The sequence below is a fragment of the Neovison vison genome, chromosome 10 (genome assembly GCF_020171115.1).
Source record: "Neovison vison isolate M4711 chromosome 10, ASM_NN_V1, whole genome shotgun sequence".
Lineage (NCBI taxonomy): Eukaryota > Metazoa > Chordata > Mammalia > Carnivora > Mustelidae > Neogale > Neogale vison.
Genome location: NC_058100.1, coordinates 56,313,182 through 56,334,778, shown reverse-complemented (window position 1 = coordinate 56,334,778; position 21,597 = coordinate 56,313,182). Strand labels below are relative to the sequence as shown.

General features: G+C 43.5%; 1 protein-coding gene across 1 annotated transcript in view; it reads left to right on the top strand.

Moving 5' to 3' along the window:
- Positions 1-21,597, top strand: part of PAPPA2 (pappalysin 2) — a 292,512-nt gene that overhangs the window by 251,803 nt on the left and 19,112 nt on the right. Inside the window, exon 20 of the mRNA XM_044267353.1 lies at positions 5,676-5,747. Within this exon, the coding sequence (XP_044123288.1) occupies positions 5,676-5,747 (72 nt within the window). The remainder of the gene's footprint in view (positions 1-5,675; positions 5,748-21,597) is intronic.

The following is a 21,597-nucleotide window of genomic DNA, read 5'->3' as shown; positions in this document are numbered from 1 at the left end:
GAGGTGAGGATCTGAAATGCTCAGGTGGACGTGCTAGGCCTTTTGTTTTTGAAATGGTGTCTTTCTCCTTCCCCTACTGTACACAGAGATCTAGACATTTCTATGGTGAGATGACATCTGTCGCGAAATACCAGGCAGAAAGACAGGACACCAAACAAAAGGGCTTCTTGGCACTCAAATAAAGGCCTGCCAGTCTATGTGACTGAGTAATGGAATCTGGCAGTTGGGATACAGACGAACGCCACATGCCCAGTCGGCAGCGTTGCTCACACCCAGAAGCACGAGCTTCTGCCCCACAGCCTCCCACAACTCTCCGGCAGTACCCAGACACCTGGTGGTCTGGGGAGCCTGAGCTGAGGGCGTGGGAGGAGCTCCCCTCAGACTTCTGTTGGGAGCACTCTGTGCTTTTCTCATCCCTGTATTTCCTCTGCTTCATTTTTTCCCTTCCTTTTTCTTCTTTTCTGTCCTTCTACCTCTAAACTGGACGATTCTTGCGGGTAGGAATGATGTCTTATTTTCATCCCCAGATCTCCCCAGCGGATGACTCATTTAGTCCCTTGCTCAAAACGGGTTGCCAAAACCAGAGCCCGTAGAAGAGAGTAGCTCCTGCCTCCACAGAGCTCTTTCCCAAGGCAAACGTTTTGATTTTTCCAAAGGCCTATGTAAAGTTGAATTTTTATGGTTTTCCTTAACCACTGTGTTGGGGGAATGTTTTATTATATTTTGAGATTTACCACTTAAATGGGAAAATTAACATTTTTGACTTATGTTGGAAAGACGTGGTCCTTCAAGACTCTGATTTCATGGGGAGGTGATTTTTTTTTTATATACATAATGTGGCAATTGTTTGCACGTAATTATACTTGAAAGCGTTCCGTTCTGAAGTACAAAAGCATCCATCATAACATCTCATTTCCTCTATTAGTTTGCTTCGTAAATTCGTTTTTCACAGACCGAACAATGCTTTTCTTTTCTTTTTTTAGTATATCACAATTAGGAATTAGTGAAGTCCAAACTAATGAGATTTTCCTGTGGCTCCAAATGGGAGGTTTGTGAGATGCACAGCACTGCAGGGAAGCCCTCCCTCGCCCCCCCACCGCCCAGCTCTTCACTGGAATCACTCAGTCAAAACAAATCTTGTAATTTCTGACTTTGTTTTCCCAAATTGGTCCCCAAAGGATTAGTAATTCCTTAAGCAAAAACAAAATGTTTTAAGAGGAAGAGAAAAGCAGGAAGAGAAAAAGAAGACAGTGTCCCCCAGGAGCCGTAGTGTCCCACTAGCTGGTCTCACCCTCCCATCTGTCTTCTTGTCTCCTCATCCTTGCCCTCTTCCCTCAGAGTGTCCTCTTGATGGGCGCAGTTGTGTAACAGCCCCAGTGACACTTGCCACACACACACACACATCAGTGGGAGAACAAATCCCTCAGACATGAGTCATGAAAAAACCTTCTTTTTCGTCAGTTTCAAGTATGGAAGTGTCTGCTTTTGGTTTGAGCGAGTCTCGAGGCATCGAGTCCAAGACGGTCTTGGAAGATGGGGGAAGAAGAACTGAAAAGCAAACTGCAGGGTAATGCGCCACTGTCCAAAGACACACGCAAAAGCAGGGCTGTATTTTATTTAGGGTTGCATACACATGTAGTAATAAGGAAATTGTCACAAACCTGGGCAGCCGCAGAACTTTGTGGTCTGTTGTGATTAGCAGCGCATTCTGTCAAGTAACTATTCCTGATTAAAAAAAAACAATTGAGCAATTCTGTGTTAGACCTTAGTGTTGGCTAACCATCAGTCTTGTGACCTTTAGTGAGACATTTAACTGAGCAACAGCCGTCAACTGCCTTATGACCTTCCCCTTCCTCTCCTCCCTTCCTTCTCTCTCTTTCTGTCTCTCTCTCTTTCCCCCTCCCACCTTCGTTTTGTTCTTCCCTTTTCCCCTTTTTACTTTTAAAAAATTTGTAAATGGCCCAACCAAGAGGAAATCTTTAAACTGGTATCTCATAAACATTTTCCTTTTGGAGACTTCAAAACAAATCTTTGTTCACAATCAATTCACCTGCAAAGTGGCTTATTAGTAGTATAATAACAGTAGTTACATAAAACTGTATAGAAATAATAATTTTAAAATTCAGAATAGTGGTTACCAGTAGGGAGGAAGGAAGGAGAATGAGGGGACATTAATTGAATCTCTAGTGATTTAAATTCTGGAAGCAGACGCCATCAAATTGTTAAGATTTAATAAAGCTGGAAAGAGGCTATAAGGTTGTTCTTTCAATTATTTCCTATAGCTTTTCAAATGTAATATACACTATCATAATTTGTCAAAAATATTCCAGAAAATAAGAAAGTTACAGTGAATCCTTAAAAGATAAGTTGAAGCATATTAAAAATTTTAAGGGCTTATTTGACCAAAAATCTGTTTGAGTCAGGCAGCATCAAACTAAAAGTGGTTAGGGGTGCTCCAGGAAGAGGAGCTCAGGACAGACTCTATGGTAGAGAAAGAAAAAACAGAAGGAAAGTAAGGAAATTATTGACTGGCTATAGCTTAAAGCCTAGTTGAGTCTTTGTGACTGGTTGTCCATAATTTTCAGTTTCGTAACCTTGAAGCATTCACAGGCTTAGATGTTGGGTTGCTTATGTGGGCTACCATGGATCAGAGCCACCTCAGTCTAATGGCCTCTTTGTTGACATTTAATAATGTCACCAGTAGCTAGCCCTTTCCATTGTTTTTCTTCCTGTTTCACTCCCTTCTTTTACCTCACCACCACAAATATGCCTCTAAAATTTCGGGCCTGAAACACATTTGAAATTCTCTGGTTTTGATCAATAAGTAGTAGTTCAATTAATGACATAAGCATGTCTTTTCTTATGGGATGAATGTCATTCAGAGGCCAGAAGATTGTGGAGAATCCTGGAGCTCCATCATCATATTTAGTGGTCAACAAAAGCTTATAAAACATCATCTCTAAGTCACTGAGATAAGATGTATGAGTGGGAAACAGTCCCTATTCTCAAGGATTTCACAATCTAGGAAGGCATATCACCCAGGTACCAGAAGCTTTTGCAATTTTCTAGAGATTAAGGAAGGATGCCAGTTGAAACCTTTTCATGTCTGAATGACAGAACATTGAAGAATCATTGAGATGAATATTCTCAGTTCTACTATCATGAATTTATTCTGCAGGTATAGTTGCCCATATATGAAATGTTTTATGCGTAGCATTGTTTGTTGGAGCACAAGACTGAATAACCCAAATATCCATCAATATGGGTCTGGGTAAGTAAATGGGGGTTCATACATGCAATGAAATAGTATGCAATCAATAGAAGGCAACACTCCAGATAACATAAAATGGACAGAACCCTAGGGAACACTGTGAAATGAAATAAAGACAAACAAGCAACCAACAGCAGACCAAAGTACAAAATAAAATTACGGTATTTTATCATTTGTATGTGGCAAATTGGAAGTATATATGTATACTTCAAAAGACAAAAGAGTGAAAAAAAATCACAAGTAAAGACAGACTCTTTTCCTTTCTTTCTCCCCCTGCCCTTTACAATATAGCCTTAGAATTTCTAAAGTGTTAACAAACGCATACTCTTACGTTTATAAATGACGTGGATGAGGTAGAAGGTTTAGAGGGCATAAGAGAAGCTGGTACAGGGCACCTGGGTGGCTCAGTGGGTTGAGCCGCTGCCTTCGGCTCAGGTCATGATCTCAGGGTCCTGGGATCGAGTCCCACATCGGGCTGTCTGCTCGGCGGGGAGCCTGCTTCCCTCTCTCTCTCTCTCTCTGCCTGCCTCTCCATCTACTTGTGATCTCTCTCTGTCAAATAAACAAATAAAATCTTAAAAAAAAAAAAGAGAGAAGCTGGTACAGTCTGTTAAAATGTTCTGGAGAGTTCTGGCCATGGACACCCTGTGAGAGTGCCAAGGTTAAATATCCCCTTATGTGGAAGAATTGACCTCTTTAAGGGCACCAGCTAGATTTGTGAATATTCAGACCCCTCTTGCTGACTGGGGAATCTGGCTCAGAGTGCTGGAAGCCTGTATACATTTGATAGTCTGACTGATAGGGATGGGGAAAGGGGATCCTTAGGGAATGTGGTGCCATGAGAAGGAATAAGACTGCTATGTATTTACATCTCCAGGGTGAAACTTCCCGTTACATGCTATAACCATCATCTGGTGACAACAAGAAAGCATAAAATGTGGATATTTTAAATAATAGTAGTCAAGACCATCACTAGCTAAATAGAGTTCCACTGATATTGGTTTTAAAAGATAAACAAGGATCCTTTCCAGGTAGCTGAGCCATTGTTTATATGGGGTCTTCTTAATGGTCTTCGTAAGTGGACTTTTGTGCAGAATACCTCAGTTTTTAGTAGGCTGAACACCCCTATTGTGTTTACCTTATGTATTTGTATAATTTTTTATAGATTTGATAATCTTTTTTTTCCCAGTGCAATGAAAACTTAAAAACAAGTCACTTTCTATGCTATTACAATGTGGAATTTTGAGTATTGCAATTTATTAGGATATATGGTATTTATCCCCTCTCTAGAGAAGTGGTGAAAGAGGAAAATCTTGCAGACTCCCATTCTCATAGCTATGAGGTTCATATACATGTACCTACGTATTAATATATGCAAATGTCTCCAATCTGATTATTGCATAGTTTTAGCATTCTAGAATGTATGATTTCCAGTTACCGGAAGTACTACCTTGTGTAAAACTCATATCCGACAGTGTATTATTTTTCTTCTGATTGCACCGTATTCCTTGCGCACTGAATTAAAATGTGCGTATGAAAGTCTACAAGTGACTGGGAATCTCCTTTTCTCCCTGAAGCCTCCTGTGGGACTTTCTCTTCTCCTGAAGTGCATCTTTCCAAATTTTAAAATACAAAAATTAAAAGGAAAAAGCTCAGTGACAAGCATCATTCAAGCAAGAGTAGATGACTGTTTAAATGCACATCTGGAAATGACCACTGGGACCAAGACAATCACCAGTGTTTAACACGAACGTGGTCTTGCGCTTTCCCGCTTGATGCAGGTGCCATTTTGAGCCCACGGTGTCCCGTTAACCCTGCTTGACCAATGCGTAGATCTTCTTTCATTTCCCGTGAGGAAGGGATAAGTGTGCTGGCAAGAGCTGCCGATCGTGCAGCGTCTCCTCCCGTCTTTGCTGAACACTCACATCTTATCGTCTAGGATTCTTGAGATCCATTTTTAGGTCAACCCTCAGCCCTTTCTCAGTCCTTAAAAATCCCTGGTGCTTCCTGGTCAACCCAGGCAGCTCACAATTTCTTGTAATGTTATTGAAAACTTCAAAACAAATGGAAACAATCTTATGCCTAGAGCCAAATTAAACTCATTACAACATAGAGGATGCTTTCTTAAAATTATAGCTACACCTCTCTGGAAATTCTGATATCTTGGGAGAGAGGAGCGAAGGAGGATGAAGAGGATGAGAGCTCCACCTTGGTACCAGCTGGCGGGATTAGCAGCTCTGGAGGAAACACCAACTGGCCCCGGCCTCGGCTGTCTCAATAGGACTCAACCGGGGTCTCCCTCCTCAGGAAATGGGGTGGGACTGGTACGGGGAGCTCAGGGTCTGCCCCTTCTCTTACTGACAAGGGCTGTTTTTGTTTTCTGTTCTTTCGTCTTCCCCTTCAGAGCATCGTGTGCACTGGGCGGCGTCAATGGCACCCAGACCCTGTCCTGGTCCACTGCATTCAGTCATGTGAGGTAAGCTGCACGCCCGCCCCCCCCAACCCAGACTAGAGTTCGAATTCTGCTTAACTCACAAGGAGTTGAGCCTTTCTAATTCAAGATCTTGCTCCTGTGTCCTTTGGTTAATCACTTATATTTAGCTCTCCAGTTCCCAAATTACAGATATTAGGATTTCTCTTCTTCTTCCTTTTTTCTTCTTTCTTCTTCCTCCTTCCTTCTTCTGTCGTATCTTCTCCTTCTTCCCCTTCCTCTTCTTCTTCTTTTTAGCAAAATCTCTAGGGTCTCATTTTAAATGAGACCTAATAAAAAATAAGTTAAAAGCAAATGAAACCTAATAAATGAGACCTAATAAAAAATAAGTTAAAAGCAAATCAGAATTTTTTATGGTCTTGGGATTCCGTAACTGGAGCTTAATTGCGCTTAGTTAGATCAGAGCTTTGCGGACCAAAGGCCTATAGACAGGTTTGTCTGGCCAGCACCGTGTCTGACAACAATTTTGTTTTGGTTGCCAATATTTAAAAATTGGGCTTTCACATAAAACTTGTACATGTACTTATAATATCACACACACACGTACACACATACTCCCAGTAAAAATCAGTATGAAACACTTTGTGCGGATTTGTCTCCTGAAAAACAAGACTATCTGGCAACCATGGCAACGATTAGCTGGCTCTGAGTAACAGCTACAACTCCAGAAGGGCAGCTGCTCTGGGCTGAGCAAAATGCTCCCGTCTCCCTATGGCTTCTTACCTAGTGCACATCCCTCCTTGGCATCAACTGCCTGGGGCACGCAGGTGTTTATATGTTCAACCTCTGAGGTAGACCTGTAATCCACCGTTGACCAACTTGAATCAAACATTTACTTCCTCAGGGAATCCTGTGTACTTCTTCACACAGGGGAGTGCCTTCTAGTAGGGGATTTAGCATGCTGTGAATTCCTTAGCTAGATTAACAGGAGTTATTGTGAAGAAGAGTCTAGAATGAGGCAGAGCCTCACTGAGGGAGACTGACGCAGGAGTCCTGGAATCCGGACATGGGGAGGTGGTGGGGTGGGGGGATGGGGGAGGAGGCACTTCTCACACACGTGCACACACACACACACACACACACGATTTAAACCCTCTCACCCTGGGGATAGCCCCTCAGTCACAAGAGGTTTTGCCATCCAAATCTCTCACTGCAAGTAATGAAGCCACTTAGCGGTGACACTTGGGTAACACTGGCTGCTCCCTGTGTGCTAGCAAGAGCTGTTGCGTTGCCACTGATTTCCAGCACCCTCCCCCCAACACACACCCAACCCACATGCTTGTCAGTCCCTCGGTTCTTCTGTATCCCTGTTTCTCTTTATCGAATTCTGGGAAACTGGGATCTACATGAAGCCAAAGAGGGGGAAAGGGTGGGGTTTGAGACAAAGAGAAAACTGGGTGGGGGAAATGACACCAATAAAATAGCGCTCTGAGAGTCCATCAGGGAAAATGCTAGCATGGAGTATGCTTTGTTACCGCGCGGGCCAACAAAACAGCTCATCTTCTGCCATCATTAGAAAAACAGATGGCAGTGGGGTGGGGAGGAGGGGCAGTGACTCATCTACTGGGCAGGGTGTAAAAAGAGGGAAGAGGAGGCCAGGGAAGGAGGGAGATAAACAGACAGAGGACTCAGAACTGGGAAGAGATCAAAGGGATCCTGAGAATTCCCTTCTGCTTCTTCTATGTGTGATGGCAAGAGGGAGGGTGGGTGTCGGGGCTTGGAGCTGGCTTCCGTGTTTCCCAGAAGGTTACAACGCAGAGCTTTCCTCGTGTACTCCCCTCCTCACTGAACCCCCAGCGTGTCCTCTAGATCTCTTAACCAGAGCTTCCTAGGCTTCCCTCCTTCCTAGCCTTTGTTGATGTCACAAGGAAATACTCCCCTCCCTCCTGTGACTACCCTGCCCAATGGCTGCTGTGTGCAGCTGAGCCTTGACCACCTGATAGCTGTTGGTACCCCGGCTCCAGTGCTTCTCAAGGTCTGGCCTGTGGGGTGAAAGGAAGAAGGGGGGGGTGGGGGGAAGAGCATCAATATGCACCAGAAAGGAAAGCAATCAGACACGGGAGGAGAAAGAGAAGAAACTCTGAAGATGTAAGTAGTAAGAAATGCAGAGAGGGGCAGAACAGGAGAAGAGAAGACGAGAGAGGCTGGAACTGGCCACTTGGCAGACACCTAATTCTTTACTGGAAAAAGTCAGCTAAATATATTAGAGGCAACTGAAGAGCATCAAGGATAGAGAGAGGGAAGACAGACCCTGAGGCAAGATAAACCAAAGAGGGCTCAGTGGATGAGAGGAAGTCTTGAAAGTGCTGCACAGAAATCTGAGCTCAAATTAGACATTTGTTCCCCAGTATCTAAAAGGAGTTTTCTTTTTTTGCTTTCCAGTACTGAATATAACTCTAAGATGTCCCTGTGAGACATCCAGCCTTGTAAAAGTCAAGTAGCTCATTCCTCTTAGCTCAAGACAGTGAATCCATTACCCGCTATCCCCCATCTGTGTCCTGCTTCCTGTCAGTTCTGCTCTTTTGTGTCCTACCCCCTTGGCCACCGAGTTTTCACCTTCAATGCTCCATCATTCTATGCCTCTTGCTTTCTTCAAGAGACAGCTCTAAGGTGTTCTCTACAACATCTTGTGTAAATAATTTCACCTTCTCATTGTCACCTGCATTGGCCTTGTCTCAGCAGCCCAAACTTGTTCATACATGAAATTCTATTTTTCTAGGTGTTTCTCAAAACTTAACCTGACACTCCTCCTATTTATCCTGACCCGCCCTTCCTCATGTTGTCTATTTCTTTTGTAAGTTGCAAATGCGCAGGGAATGGTAGCTAGGTTGGTGGAAAGGTTTTGGGGTCACACAAATGGAAATTCAAATCCAAGGTCAACTGAGTGGTGTGAGCCTTGTGTCTTATTCTGTACTGAGGGCAACAAAGTAGAGGCGACAAAATGATTTTAAGAGGTATGTTAAGGCATTATCATGATAATGTCCATGAAGTGTTTAAGTACCATACTATGTCTGGTCCATGGCTGATGGGTACAAAGTATGGCAGTCGTGGTGAACTGTTAGCCACTTTGTAAATGCTTACTGAGTGAGTAATGCAGAAAGTGGGAGTCCAAACTACTCTTGTGGCCTCAAGGTGAGTAGGTACAAACCCTGAGGATGGGAAAAGGGAAAGAATAAGAGAAGAAAGGGGAAACAGGCCATTCCTAGGGAAGCCCCCTGAGATCCATAATTCACAGATCTCATGGAGAAGCTGCCAGGTCCAGTCAGTCACCAGGCCAGTTGGTCACCAGATCATTCCATGAGTAGCTCTCTTCATTCCTACCATTGTGTCCCTTCTTGGTGCCTCAGCATTTCCCACTTGGGCTACTGCGTTGGTTTCCTGATTGTTCTTCCTCTTCCCAGACCTGTGCCCATTAAAATTATAGACACGTATACAAATGGTCTAGGATAACTGTGCAGGAAACAAAAACTTATTCTGCCAAATGCTTGTCCAAGAAAGCGTACTCTTTTCTCGACACGGCAAGAGAAAGAGAGACACCAGGAGGCATCTTCATTCTGTGGGGCAATGATTGAAGTGAGTGTTTGTTCAATCCATGAACACTATGAGACTGTCAGGTCACATGTTTTGCCCTCTCTGGGATTTTTCCCCCCTCTGTTCCTTCCTTTTTCCTTCAGAAAGTTGTATTTATGAATCCTGCCAAAGTCCACAGCCCTAGGTTCCACTTAAACTAAGAACACCTTGTTCTCCAGGGAATGCAGCTGGGAATAAAGACCACACTTACAGCCTCCTTTTGGAGAGAAAAGATTAATTTCCCTCCTGTCGGATGATTAAACTTGAGGGTCCACTGACCTCACGTTTGGTGCTACTTTTTCTGTGACCACACATTGTGTCCTTCTCAGCAGACTCCATTTTGGATTACAGTTTCTCACACTCTCTTTTTACCCCTTCACTGTTCTGTAGAGCCATGCCCTTCCTTTTTCAAAAGTGGGAGAGATGAAGGAGATCAGAGGCAGAATTATATTCAAATAATTAGGACCAAATACAAATCAAAAACATCTACCCTTGTTCACTATGTGGGGATAGGGTCTTATCGAAACAATAATATGTATTAAGAAGGCAGAAATAGTCAACTTATACCCAGTTTATATCCTCATGAGTGTTTATTATATTAGTATAGGTAGCCATGGTTAACTGACATTCCTCAGTTCCCAATAAAACTTAGAAAGCCTTTTAAGGTATTGTGGGAATTTCCAGGAAGTCTTTCTGGGCATTGGCTGCCATTTCTCATGTAAAGCCTTACACACACCCTTACAGATGCCTATCACCTTACCTACCGCATTATTTCAAGATTATTGGATAGATCCATCCTTCCCACAGACTGCAGGCTCCCAAGTGTCAGATGTGTGTTTTATATATTTTTGTATCCCTATTGGGGAAAAAAAGCCTAATTCTTCAGTGACACTTGTTTTCATTCCCCTAAAGGGAGGGACAGAGTTGAAGGTAGAACTTGGAGAGTCTTAAATTTGAAAAAGATTGGATCAGTCTTCGGAGAATCAGCACTGTGGAAATAAACGCAGGCCAGGAATAGAAGAAGTAAAGACTAGAAACTCTGATATGCACAGAATCAGAAGACCTAGCAGCAGGTACAGTGAGGGCTGCATGGAATAGCAGAAGAAAGGCTGTCTGACACATAGAGGCAGGCTTGAAGTTCACTTCCATCCTTTAGATTTATCTTTTAACCATGGCATACCTGGGTGACTCAGTCAGTTAAGTGTCTGCCTTTGGCTCAGGTCATGATCCCAGGGTCCTGGGATCAAGTCCCACATTGGGCTCTGTGCTCAGCAGGGACCCTGCTTCTTCCTTTGCCTACTGCTCTTCCTACTATGCTCTCTCTCTCTTTATGACAAAGAAATAAATAAAGACAATCTTTTAAAAAAAAAATAAACTTGTTGGTCAGATAACCAGCTTCAGAAAACTATGGAGACACACCCATGGGATACAGCTTGGGGCCTTCATAGAGGTTGCACGCCAATAATGTGTAGGTCATGCTAATTTTTCAGGAGTGACTGCAAACCTCCCTTGTTTCTGAGGATTTTTTATCTTAATCAAAAGATTTTGATTAGATTTTGAACTTAATCATACCCGTGATTCCTTCTCTTAAAAGGGCCACTGGTCAGATTTGTGGCCGTCTTGGTTCGCCTTCATTTCTTAGTCCCTGGATGGGTTGCATTTTGGAAATCTGTTGGCACTGTTCTTTCTTGGCATCTGTTCAAGACCATTCCTGCTTTTGGTTTTACTGCTTCCGTCCTGGTACTAGCTGGCAAGAGAAAACTCATACTAAGATAGGATAGATAGGAGAGTCAGAACATGATAAAGGACGTACAAGCACCTCTTGTATGAATGTTCATTAAACATTAGCTGAGCGTGTGATAAACATTAATTGAATTTCATTTATCAGTAATACCGAGTGGCTTCTGTTACAAAATGAAAGTTATGCTCCTTGGCCACTATTCATCCTCATACAATGGGCAATACCCATGTTTGTGTGTATACCCTGAGGAGAAAAGAGGTCAGGCTGATCTGGAGGGAGATATAGGGTCAAGGATTGCTTAATAGAACTCTGGCGCCCTATCTAATCCCGTTTGGTGTTCCCGAAGGAATGAGGTGCCCTCCGAAAACTGGAGGGAAGCTGTGCAGTATACATTATTTTATTTTATTTTTTTAAAGATTATTTATTTATTTATTTGACAGAGAGATTTCAAGTAGGCAGAGAGGCAGGCAGAGAGAGAAGGGGAAGCAGGCTCCCACCCAGCAGAGAGCCCAGTGCAGTACTCGATCCCAGGACCCTAAGTTCATTTGAGCTGAAGGCAGAGGCTTAACCCACTGAGCCACCCAGGTGCCCCCAGTATACACTATTTTAAAAGGCAAAGGGGATTGAGCAATAATGTCTGCATGCCTGCAAGTTTGCGTTTTCTGCGAGAAATAGGGCTAGGGCAGTTTCTCTTTGTCCAAGTCCTATCCTTATAAGGAACAAGCCCTTCCTTACCACCTCCTTGTTTTGTGTCAGAACGACTGGTCAGAGAGATAAAGGAGAAATCAGTTCTTAAACTTAGCAGGTGTGCTCTTCTAGTCCAGATGAGAGAGCCCCCAATTTAAGATGGCAGCTAAGGGGTTTGACGCAAGATGGGTCATTACTGGAGATTGTGCAGGACGGGACGACCCAACCAGTGGAACACTCAAGACCTGTTCTGGCCACACCCGGATCTTGACTCATTTCACAAGGGCAAGGGAGTCGGCGGGTCATTTTTATAAAAAGTGAGCTAAAGAATTATTTGTATTCTTATTTTTTTTTTGAAAGATTTTATTTGTTTGAGAGAGAGAGAGAGAGCAGGGGTGAGGGGCAGAGGGAGAGAGGGAATCCCAAGGGGAACTCCCGCGTTGAGCGTGGAGCCGACAAGGGGCTCCACTCATGACCCTGAGATCATGACCTGAGCCGAAATCAAGAGTCAGATGCTTAGCCAACTGAGCTCCCTAGGTGCCCCTGGGCTTCTTATTTTTAAAGTGCTTATTCTTGGGTGCTGCCTCTTCTTTCCCATTCTGACATGTCAAGTCTGGGGTGAGTTCCAAGAATTTGCTTTGGGGTGCTGTTAATCCAGGGAATTGTCAACTGCACTTTGAGAAACAGTGAGCAGGGATAAGAGAATGCGCCCCTCGATGAAGGTACAGGGCAGCACCTTGCAGCTGGGGAGCAAAGTATCCATCTTCCAGTAGTTTTTGGAAAAAAATAAAATAAATCACCTGAAATAGAATGTAGAATTAGAGGTCAAGGACAAAGGTAGAAACATCTGGCAGAGAGTAGTAAAAGTAAAATTCTTAGAAGCCAGGAAACACTGGTTTGCTTTTAAAATTGTAGTTAAAATTTTTAAAAATCGTGTTTCATCATGGGTAAACAGCAGCGTGCCTCTTCTTAAAACAAGCTACAGCTACATGGCAATGAGTATACTTGGGACCAAGAAAAAACCCGAGTATTTCTCTGTTTTTCATTCTTCTTACCAGTAGTCTACTCCTATTTTCTCTTTAGATCTAGCCTCCATAGCCATTAGAAAATACAGACCATTTTTGGGGTACCTGGGTGGCTCAGTGGGTTAAAGCTTCTGCCTTTGGCTCAGGTCTTGATCTCAGGGTCCTGGGATGGAGCACCGTATCGGGCTCACTCCTCAGCGGGGAGCCTGCTTCCTCCTCTCTCTCTTTTTGCCTGCCTCACTGCGATCTCTGTCTGTCAAATAAATAAAATTAAAAAAATAAATACAGACCATTTTTTAAAAATTAACATATAATGTATTATTTGCTTCAGGGGTACAGGTCTGAAATACAAACCTTGTTGAAGGTAGCAAGAATAATCTCCAAAGTTGTTAATTCATTTGAGGCAAAAATCAAAAGCAACTGGGATTTTTAAGCCAAAGAAGAGCAGGATAAAGATACACGTAGTAAATATTTTCAGGTCGTATATACTTTACCTACAGAAGAGTTAACAGTCACCATCCCCCGATAAGAACAGAACAGAAAACAATGGGCTTAAAAACTGAATGAACTATTTAAATCTGTGTGAAATATCCTGGCAATGTTAGACTTTATACAAGGTTTCAAAGAGATGTGTTTAAAAGTCATATTAGCCTTCGGAACATTTTAAGGGGGTGTGTATTGTCCTCTCTCTGCACAGTTGAATACTTTCTGCTGTGTCAAACACAGAAAATGTTTTGGTGTTCCCTTTCCCTGTAGATGTAGCATGCCGTGGATTTAAATGTAAATATATTTGTGCGGTTTCTTAAAGCAACTGGTTAGAGATATCTGTATGTATCCTTGCCATAGGAGTACTCCCTTGATAGGAATTTGTATAGGAGGAAACTGGGCTTGGAAAGACCAGGTGAGGAGGAGTTGGGGAACAAATTTAGCTTCAGCGGAGCGGCTGCATTTACTTAAATGTAGGTGGGCAGTTGTATTTTCTTACACATTTAGTAGCTGATACCAACAATGCTCCCATCCCTAATTCGTTCCATCTGCTACACCATTCCTTGGATTCTTTCTTCTGTGTTGTCTTGGACCTCTCTCTGCCTCCCTTTTATTATTTATTTTCCAGATGGTAGCCCTGTTAGCTGGGCTTCTTGATGGCTCATGGGCACTGCCTCGGTTACTGCTCTAAGTTGATGGGATGCAGGGGCCAGTATATAATTCATGAGGTAGAAATGACGGCAGGGAAATCAAACTTTTATTATACCTTTTTTTTTTTTCTTGCCCAGATCTTGAGCCAAGAGAGAGGGGCTAGAGTCAGACCAAAAAGTCCTGTTCTAAGAGGTGTGCTTTATTCTAGGGCACAGACTGTCTACAGATCTGAATGAGATGATCTGAGCTCAGGGAAGGGAGAGGCTTGTGCCTCTCACACGGGCTTGTGCATTGTGTGTGTATTTGACCATGTGAAACTCCAGTGCTGGATGGAAAAACACATCAACACCATCATAAATCAGAGGCATCTTTATTCTTCAAGGTGAAATGCAATGCCTGAGCATCTAAGAGACTCCAGTGCAGAAGTCCTGCCTTCCCCGTGGCAGCTAAACTGGCTGGCCCTCTTCCAGGAAAGCAGGAAGGAACATTTTCTCCCAAGTGAAATATTCAAAGACCCAAGTGAGTCAGACAGGGTCGTATTTCAGCCTTAGGGCTGGCTGAGCCTCAAGTGAGAGAGGTGACACTTGGGCCTGCACCTGCGGAGATCCAGGACGCACCGGGGCGATGGACGGTCCTGGCCGCCACCGAGGCACCAGACCACCTGTGAGCAGTACAGATTCTCCGGTCAGGGCTTCGAGTCAGAGGCCCTGGTGGGGGCTGGTCGGGGCACAGAACCCAGTTGTGCGGATCCTCTGGGTAGCTCCAGTGTACTCTGGGTTTGCGGTCTTCAGAGCTGCAGGAAAACACCGCAGTAATAACAGTTGTCCCCAGGGGACTGGAAAAAGGCATGCATACAAAGATCCTGTGTCTGATTGGAAATCTGTTCTTTCTCTCCCCCTCCGTGTCAGTGCAACCTGCCCAGCCATTCTCTTCTCAGTCTTTTCTCATTTCTGCCCTTAAGGTTGACCTCTACGACTATGCTTCAGAAAACCATTCCATCCCCAGAGTCACAAATTACTTTTAATAAATGCCTGAGGCTTGAACTTTGAAGTATGACCAGGTGGGATTGTGACTGGTTCTTAAAAACAAAAACAAAAAAAGAAAACCTCTCACCTGAGTATGTCTTTGTAAGTGCCTTAGTAAAAAGAGAAAGATGAATCCTTTTTATGATAGCTGTATTCAGGAAACCAAACGTTCTATCCTGACTTTATAACTCATGCACTGTGTGATTATGAAGTGCTTTAACTTCTCGTTCCCTTCCTATTTATATGTTGTCATTTAAATAATAGCCAGTAATTAAACTTCTCTTTGCCACATTTTAGCTGTTTACAGATCAGATATAATAACTGTTCCTTCCCTGCTGATTCCTGAAGGACAGATCATATGGGCTTACTTTTTCTTTTACATTCTTGCCAAGTTCTTTAGGATCCATGGGTGAAGAGGGGCCATAAAAACGCTAATCGTAGGAGTAATGAGGTCGCAGATGCCGGTCAAGGGGACAGCTACTCCGCTTCTGGTAGGGATGGTGTAGGTTCTTACAAATCTAAATCTGAATACGTGTTAGCCGTGTTAGAAATCCAGAGAAAAATGGAAAATTAGCTTAAGTTGGAGCTGTCTTCCAGACTCACTGCCCGCCAAATTCCAATCCCCTCGAGGTTTGTTTGTGAATTTCTCTGCCAGTTTTGTGCAATCTCTGCACCGGGCAGAAAAATCCGGGCATGTCTTTCAGCTTGTCCGGAGTCCCTTTCGGTTCAGGGCTCTACTTTAGATCCTCCAGCTGGAATCTCTGAAAATCAGACTCCAAATGTTAATTAGGACTAGGTTTTCGTTTTGAAAGCTAAAACCATTGTTTCCCGCCCCCTCCTCATTTTTTAAAAAAGTGAAACCCAAAAAAAAAAAAAAAAGTGAAACCCTGAAAGCACAACCATGCAAATTGTAAAACCTCATCTAGATTAACAACATTCAAGAGAATTTATGCCTCCCTTAACCTCCCGTGGAGCCACACTGTGCGTCCTGGTGGGCTTTCTAACTAGCTGCATTTGGCCTTCTTTGTCTTCGCTTCCTTGGTGGGCCACTTTCTCACTCTGCTAATTCTCTTTATGGCATGGGTTGTCCCTTTCCCTCCTCCCACCGCACCCTTTTTCTGATTACTCTGTGCTTTTCCTTATTTTTCAGTTCTTTTTCTTTATCATTCCTGCCTGGGCTTGAAGACAATTTATATTACCCTCCTGCAAAATTGGCATCACAGAACTGCTACCTTCTTTTCTTCAACCTGCTGGACCTTCCAGATGCTTTCACCATGACTATAATGAGGTTAGGATTAGCAGTGAACAAATACAGTCAGGTTCTACCCATAAGTAACTTGGCTCCTTTTCTCTTTTCACTGGGACATTGATCCCCTATGATGTCTAACTAGCTTCTAAAATGTGTTTTAAATACATTTAAGCACGACTCAAATACATTCACCGAGACTGTTCAGGAACCTATAGAGCATCAGTTAATGTACTGTTTAGCACATCACTGGCACAATGCCTTTATTAAATAGTCATAGAAGCAAGCTCTTTAAGGAAGTGCACATAGTTTGAGTCATTTCTGATTCATTCTACTAAAGTTAGTATCTCTTTAAGTGCAATGATTTGATTATATACTTTATTAAAATGACTGAGTGGTAACACGGTACCCTAGGAAAACTTTTAACTTATTTCTTAGTCTCTAAAGTACAGGAGTCTGTCTATACACATATTGTGCATGTGTTTGTGTGTCTCTTCTGACTAACCCGGCAGTGACTGATGACCAAGAAGAGGGTGACACTCCCAAGTAGATTGTGATTCTTTGCAAATTGTGACAAACAAAGATGTGTAGAAGAAAGGCTACACATTTTGACCCCAGAACATGGACGGGACTGGAAGACTAACGGATTTAAATCTCAGCTCCACGCTTATTATATTGTTGTGTAATCTTTTCTAAACTGAATTTTAATTCTTTTTTTTAAATATTTATTTGACAGATATCACAAGTAGGCAGAGAGGGAGATAGAGAGGGAGGGGAAGCAGGCTCCCCCGCTGAGCAGAGAGCCCGATGCAGGACTCGATCCCAGGACCCTAGGACCATGACCTGAGCTGAGGGCAGAGGCTTAACCCACTGAGCCACCCAGGCGCCCCTGAATTTTAATTCTATAGAAGTCATACATAGACCTAGTTTAGAAAACCAGTTGGCCAGTCTCTCTGGACAGAGACGATCCCTCCGTGTCTTCTTTTCTTCTTCTGTTTTACTCCTTTTATTTCTTCTGAAAATTACATCTATAAATATCTGCATCCATACACACATACCTATTTAATGATTCTTCTGCTAATCTGGATTTTTTTTTTCATTTAGGATATTACTTACTGATGTCCTAGTAGAGAAGATGGGGTTTGAGCTCCCTGATACCATCCCTTACACACACGTACTGCTGCCTGTAGAAGCACCTGACACTTCTAATTCTTGAGTTTTGGGGGGTACTGTTGCATTTCAGACACTTAAGTTTCTGTTTTCTCAAATTTTCTCTGTCAGTTGCTACTCATCCCATCTATTTCCCACTGTCCTAATTGCTGAATTCTCTACTGACCGTCTTTCTCTCTCATATTCTCTTTTCTCTTGTGACTTCATACCTTTTTTATTCCTTGACAGTCATTTTAGTGGGGTTTGCAGAGGGAACAGATAGAAAACAAATTCGATTCCTGTTTTACCTGTACTGAGCCTGGCACATAATACATGATCAGGGGGCAGCGTACTGTTACTGACACTTCCTCCGACAGAGTGTATGCCTCTATGCAAGAAACAAAAGACACTGGACGGACACTATGTACCCTATTTTCATTTTTTCCCCCTCCATTGTCTCTTCTAACTTATTTCAGCCTGAAGCCAAGCAAAAATCTTTTCAAGTAGCAAGCTCCTGAAAGTGTAAGTTTTAGGTAAAGAAGCACTTATTCATGGACTAGATGTTGTCCATGCATAGGAGACTCTATGTGAAGGGAAACAAGACAAAACCCTGTCTCCTGTGAACCCCCAGTCTGATTTGGGGGAGAGGTGTGTGCAAAGTGCCGTGGAAATAGTGAAAACAAAGTGATTGTATTTGCTTACAGAGCAGGCAAGATGTATGTGTGGGACGTCAAATTTGGAAAAAATTGTATGGCAAAATGGCACTCATGGGGGACCTTGAAGGACATAAACAGTCCACTAGTTGGCGATAAAGGAAAGCCCTGTGGGCAGGAGGAGAGTATGGGCACAAGGCACAGGGGTTTGACAAAGCATAGGATGTCTCTGCCAGAGGACAGGAGAGATGGAGACTACAGGTGATGTTAGAGAGGCCCAGGCTAGATTAGAAAGAGTCTTGAAATGCTGCCATGCTTGGGATACAAGCTTTATTCTGGAGGCACTGAAGAGCCTCACTTTTTTTGTTTTTTTTTTAAACTGGTAACAATATCACATTGACGTACTCTTGGAGATGAAGCCCATGGAGAAGAGATAGGTGATCAGCAAAATGTTTAGGTTAGAATGTCTGTATTTTAAGAGAGGAGGTGAGAACACAGACTTGACCCCTGCTAATAGAGATGGAAAGAAGTAAACATTGAGGGGTTTTCTTTTAAGATATCAGACTGATTCTAGAATCACATCTCATGGGGTAGATGAGGTTCTGAAACTAATTCACTGGTGGCTGGATGGATAGTGTCACTGAGCTCTGCAAAGAAGAAGAAATCACCTTGTAGGAGGACATAATGGGATAGGCTTTAGACTGGGTGAGTTTAGTGAAATTGGAAATCGAAGTTCAGGAACAGTGACTTGGGTTGAGAAATGAGGCAAGATGATAAGAAATAAGGATGCTGATTGAGGGTGGTGAGTGGATGAAGTCACTCAAGGCATGTGAATGGGGAGAAAAGAGGAAAAGAACCGACTGGAGGCAGGTGATATAGGGGAAGAAAAGAGGAAGTGAAACTAGTCGAGGGGATAGAGAGCAAATGATTGGAAAGTGGAAGGAAATGAAGGAGAAAGTGGTCTCAGGAAAACCATGACAGAAGAGAGACTTCGGGGAGGGAGATGGTGAATGGCAGTCAGTGCTACAGAGTAGACAAACAAGATGGGCATTGGCAAGAGAAAAGCAGGTTTGTGATTTAAGCGCTCACTGAAATCCCTGACACACCTGTAGCCGTGAAGTTAGGGAGAGGGTGATAGGTTGAGAAATAGATAAGAAAGTTGATGCAGCAAATAAAAAATAGTGTTTCCAAAAGTTGGCCGGTAGAAGAAATGGAAGTAGAAGTAGAAGTAGGAGAAGTGGGACGGGCAGTGATGTAAGTGGATCTGGATGAGACTTGAATGTATCTACGGACTGTGAGTAATCTGGAGTAATCTGGAGGCCCAAGGTTACTGTTGGCTCTGAGTCAGGCGAGAAGGAAGTAACCATGACCAAAGACGAAGTCTGAAGGGTAGCAGATGGAATGCAAGAACCCAGGGGTTTTACAGGCACCACTTGCTCGTTTCTTTGTGCGACTCTTCCATCTCAATGGATGGCAACTTCATACTTGCAGCTGCTCGGACAAAATCTTTGGTGTCGTCTTAATTCCTCTCTTTCTGTCACCCTCCACAACCAGTTCATCAGGGTAGCCTCATAGCTTGACCTTGAAAATGTGTTTGCGATCCAGCCACTTGTCAGGGTCCCAGCTACTGCCCTCTGGTTTGAGCTATCACCATCCGCTGCTTGCATTGGAACAACTGCCTCTTGGCTGGTCACCCCACCACCCCATGGCCTCTTCCCCGCTCAGCAGCCAAAAGCTGCTGGTAGAATAGAAGTTAAAGCGAAGTAGTCCTCTGCTAATGCCTTCCAACCATCCTCCTTTCACTCAGAGTAAAAGCCAGAGTCCTTACAAATGGTTTGCACAATCCCCCAAATATTCCCTCTCTGACCATCTGATTGAAAATGACAACCATTCTTACTTCCTCCTTCTCTGCCTATTGCCCAACACATAGACCTCCTGCTTCCTTTATGTGGCCTTTTTTTTTTTTTTAAATAAGACTGTGACTTTCTAATTCACTAAATAATTACTTATTTGTTATATTTAATGTCTATTTTCCCCACCGGGATTTGAGCTTACAGGGCAGGATTTTTTATTTCTTTGATTCACTGTCGTATCTCAAGTCCTTAATAAAGTGGTGCAGAGAATGGTACATCGTCAGTGCTCAGTAAATATCTTTTGCGTGGATGGTCGCGGTAGGAACTTTAGGGCAGCTACAGGGTTGGAAGAGACTGGCAGTGGGATAACAGCCTTAAGCAACTTGATTCCTTTGGAGAAAAGGAATATTTATCTAACTTGTAAAGCGTGAGAGGACTGCCAAAAGACCCTGATTTTAGTCCTAGAAGAGTCTTTTTTTTTTTTAAGATTTTATTTATTAATTTGACAGAGATCACAAGTAGGCAGAGAGGCAGGCAGAAAGGGTGCAGGGGGAGATGCAGGCTCCCTGCTGAGCAGAGAACCTGATGTGGGGCTCGATCCCAGGACCCTGCGATCATGACCTGACCTGAAGGCAGAGACTTTAACCCACTGAGCCACTGAGCCACCCAGGTGCCCCTGTAAGAGTCTTTTCTGCTGAATACTTTTTGGTGTTAAGACTGCAATGAGCATGGCTTTTCCAACTGTAGGCACTCAACATGGGCATCGCAACCTTGTCTAAGGAGCTAACGGAAGCTCGGGTCTGAGGCTTGCAGCAGCATTCCCACACCAGCCCTAGAGCTTAGGGACATTTCTCCAGACGCTCCCCCTTCAGAGGATGCCCACTGTCCATAGAGGCTACATGCCCTCCACCTTAGTTTTCCTCTATTTCACTGAACAGAGAAGTAAGAATAAGTGAGGAAAAATGAGTCTCTGAATGCTTAACCAAGCTGGAAGAAAATTGGCAAAATAAAACCATATACCGATTTTGCAAACAGACTTATTACCTCTTCCTTGTCCCAGCACCCCTAACCCAGCAGTCCTGTGTAAGCCTTTCTCCCCCCATAAGTTCTCCATAGCCTCTTCAGCCTTATACACTGTTTTCCTTCCTATTTAAGATCAGTAATGAGAACTTGGCAGGAGAAAAATTCAAATGGGTCAGGAGGCCCTTGTGGCTTTTCTCGGGCTTGTTTTCCACAGCCCATTCTAGCCTGCAACATACTTCGCAAGAAGAAGTTGGCGGGAGATCTAACCCATGGTAAGAGGCCACCGCTGAGGGCAGCATTTCAGACCCAGTGAGGCTGGAGCCACGAGCAGGCTTCCTGAAGCACAGAGCCTGGGTGTTTCCTTACACACGCACATGCACACACACGTGCACACAGCAATGCACACCGGGGATCCTCATGGGGAACAGATGTTGCTGCCCTCTGTACCAGCCACGTGTCAGGCATGGCATTTTCTTCTGCTGAGCTCCTGGCGAGTGTATTTTTCCTTTCTTCTCCCCTCCCTCCACCTTCCTCCCCCTCTTCCCACCCCCTACATCCACTGCATGAACAAATTCTCTCCTGATTCATACTGGGCCAACCTCATTTTTGTTGTTGTTATTGTTATTGCAAACATGAAATGCTTCCAAAGCTGGGGGAAAAAAAAAAAAAGAAAAGAAAAGAGAAAAGAGAAAGAAACCACAACAACCCCCAAAGAAAACATGTTCT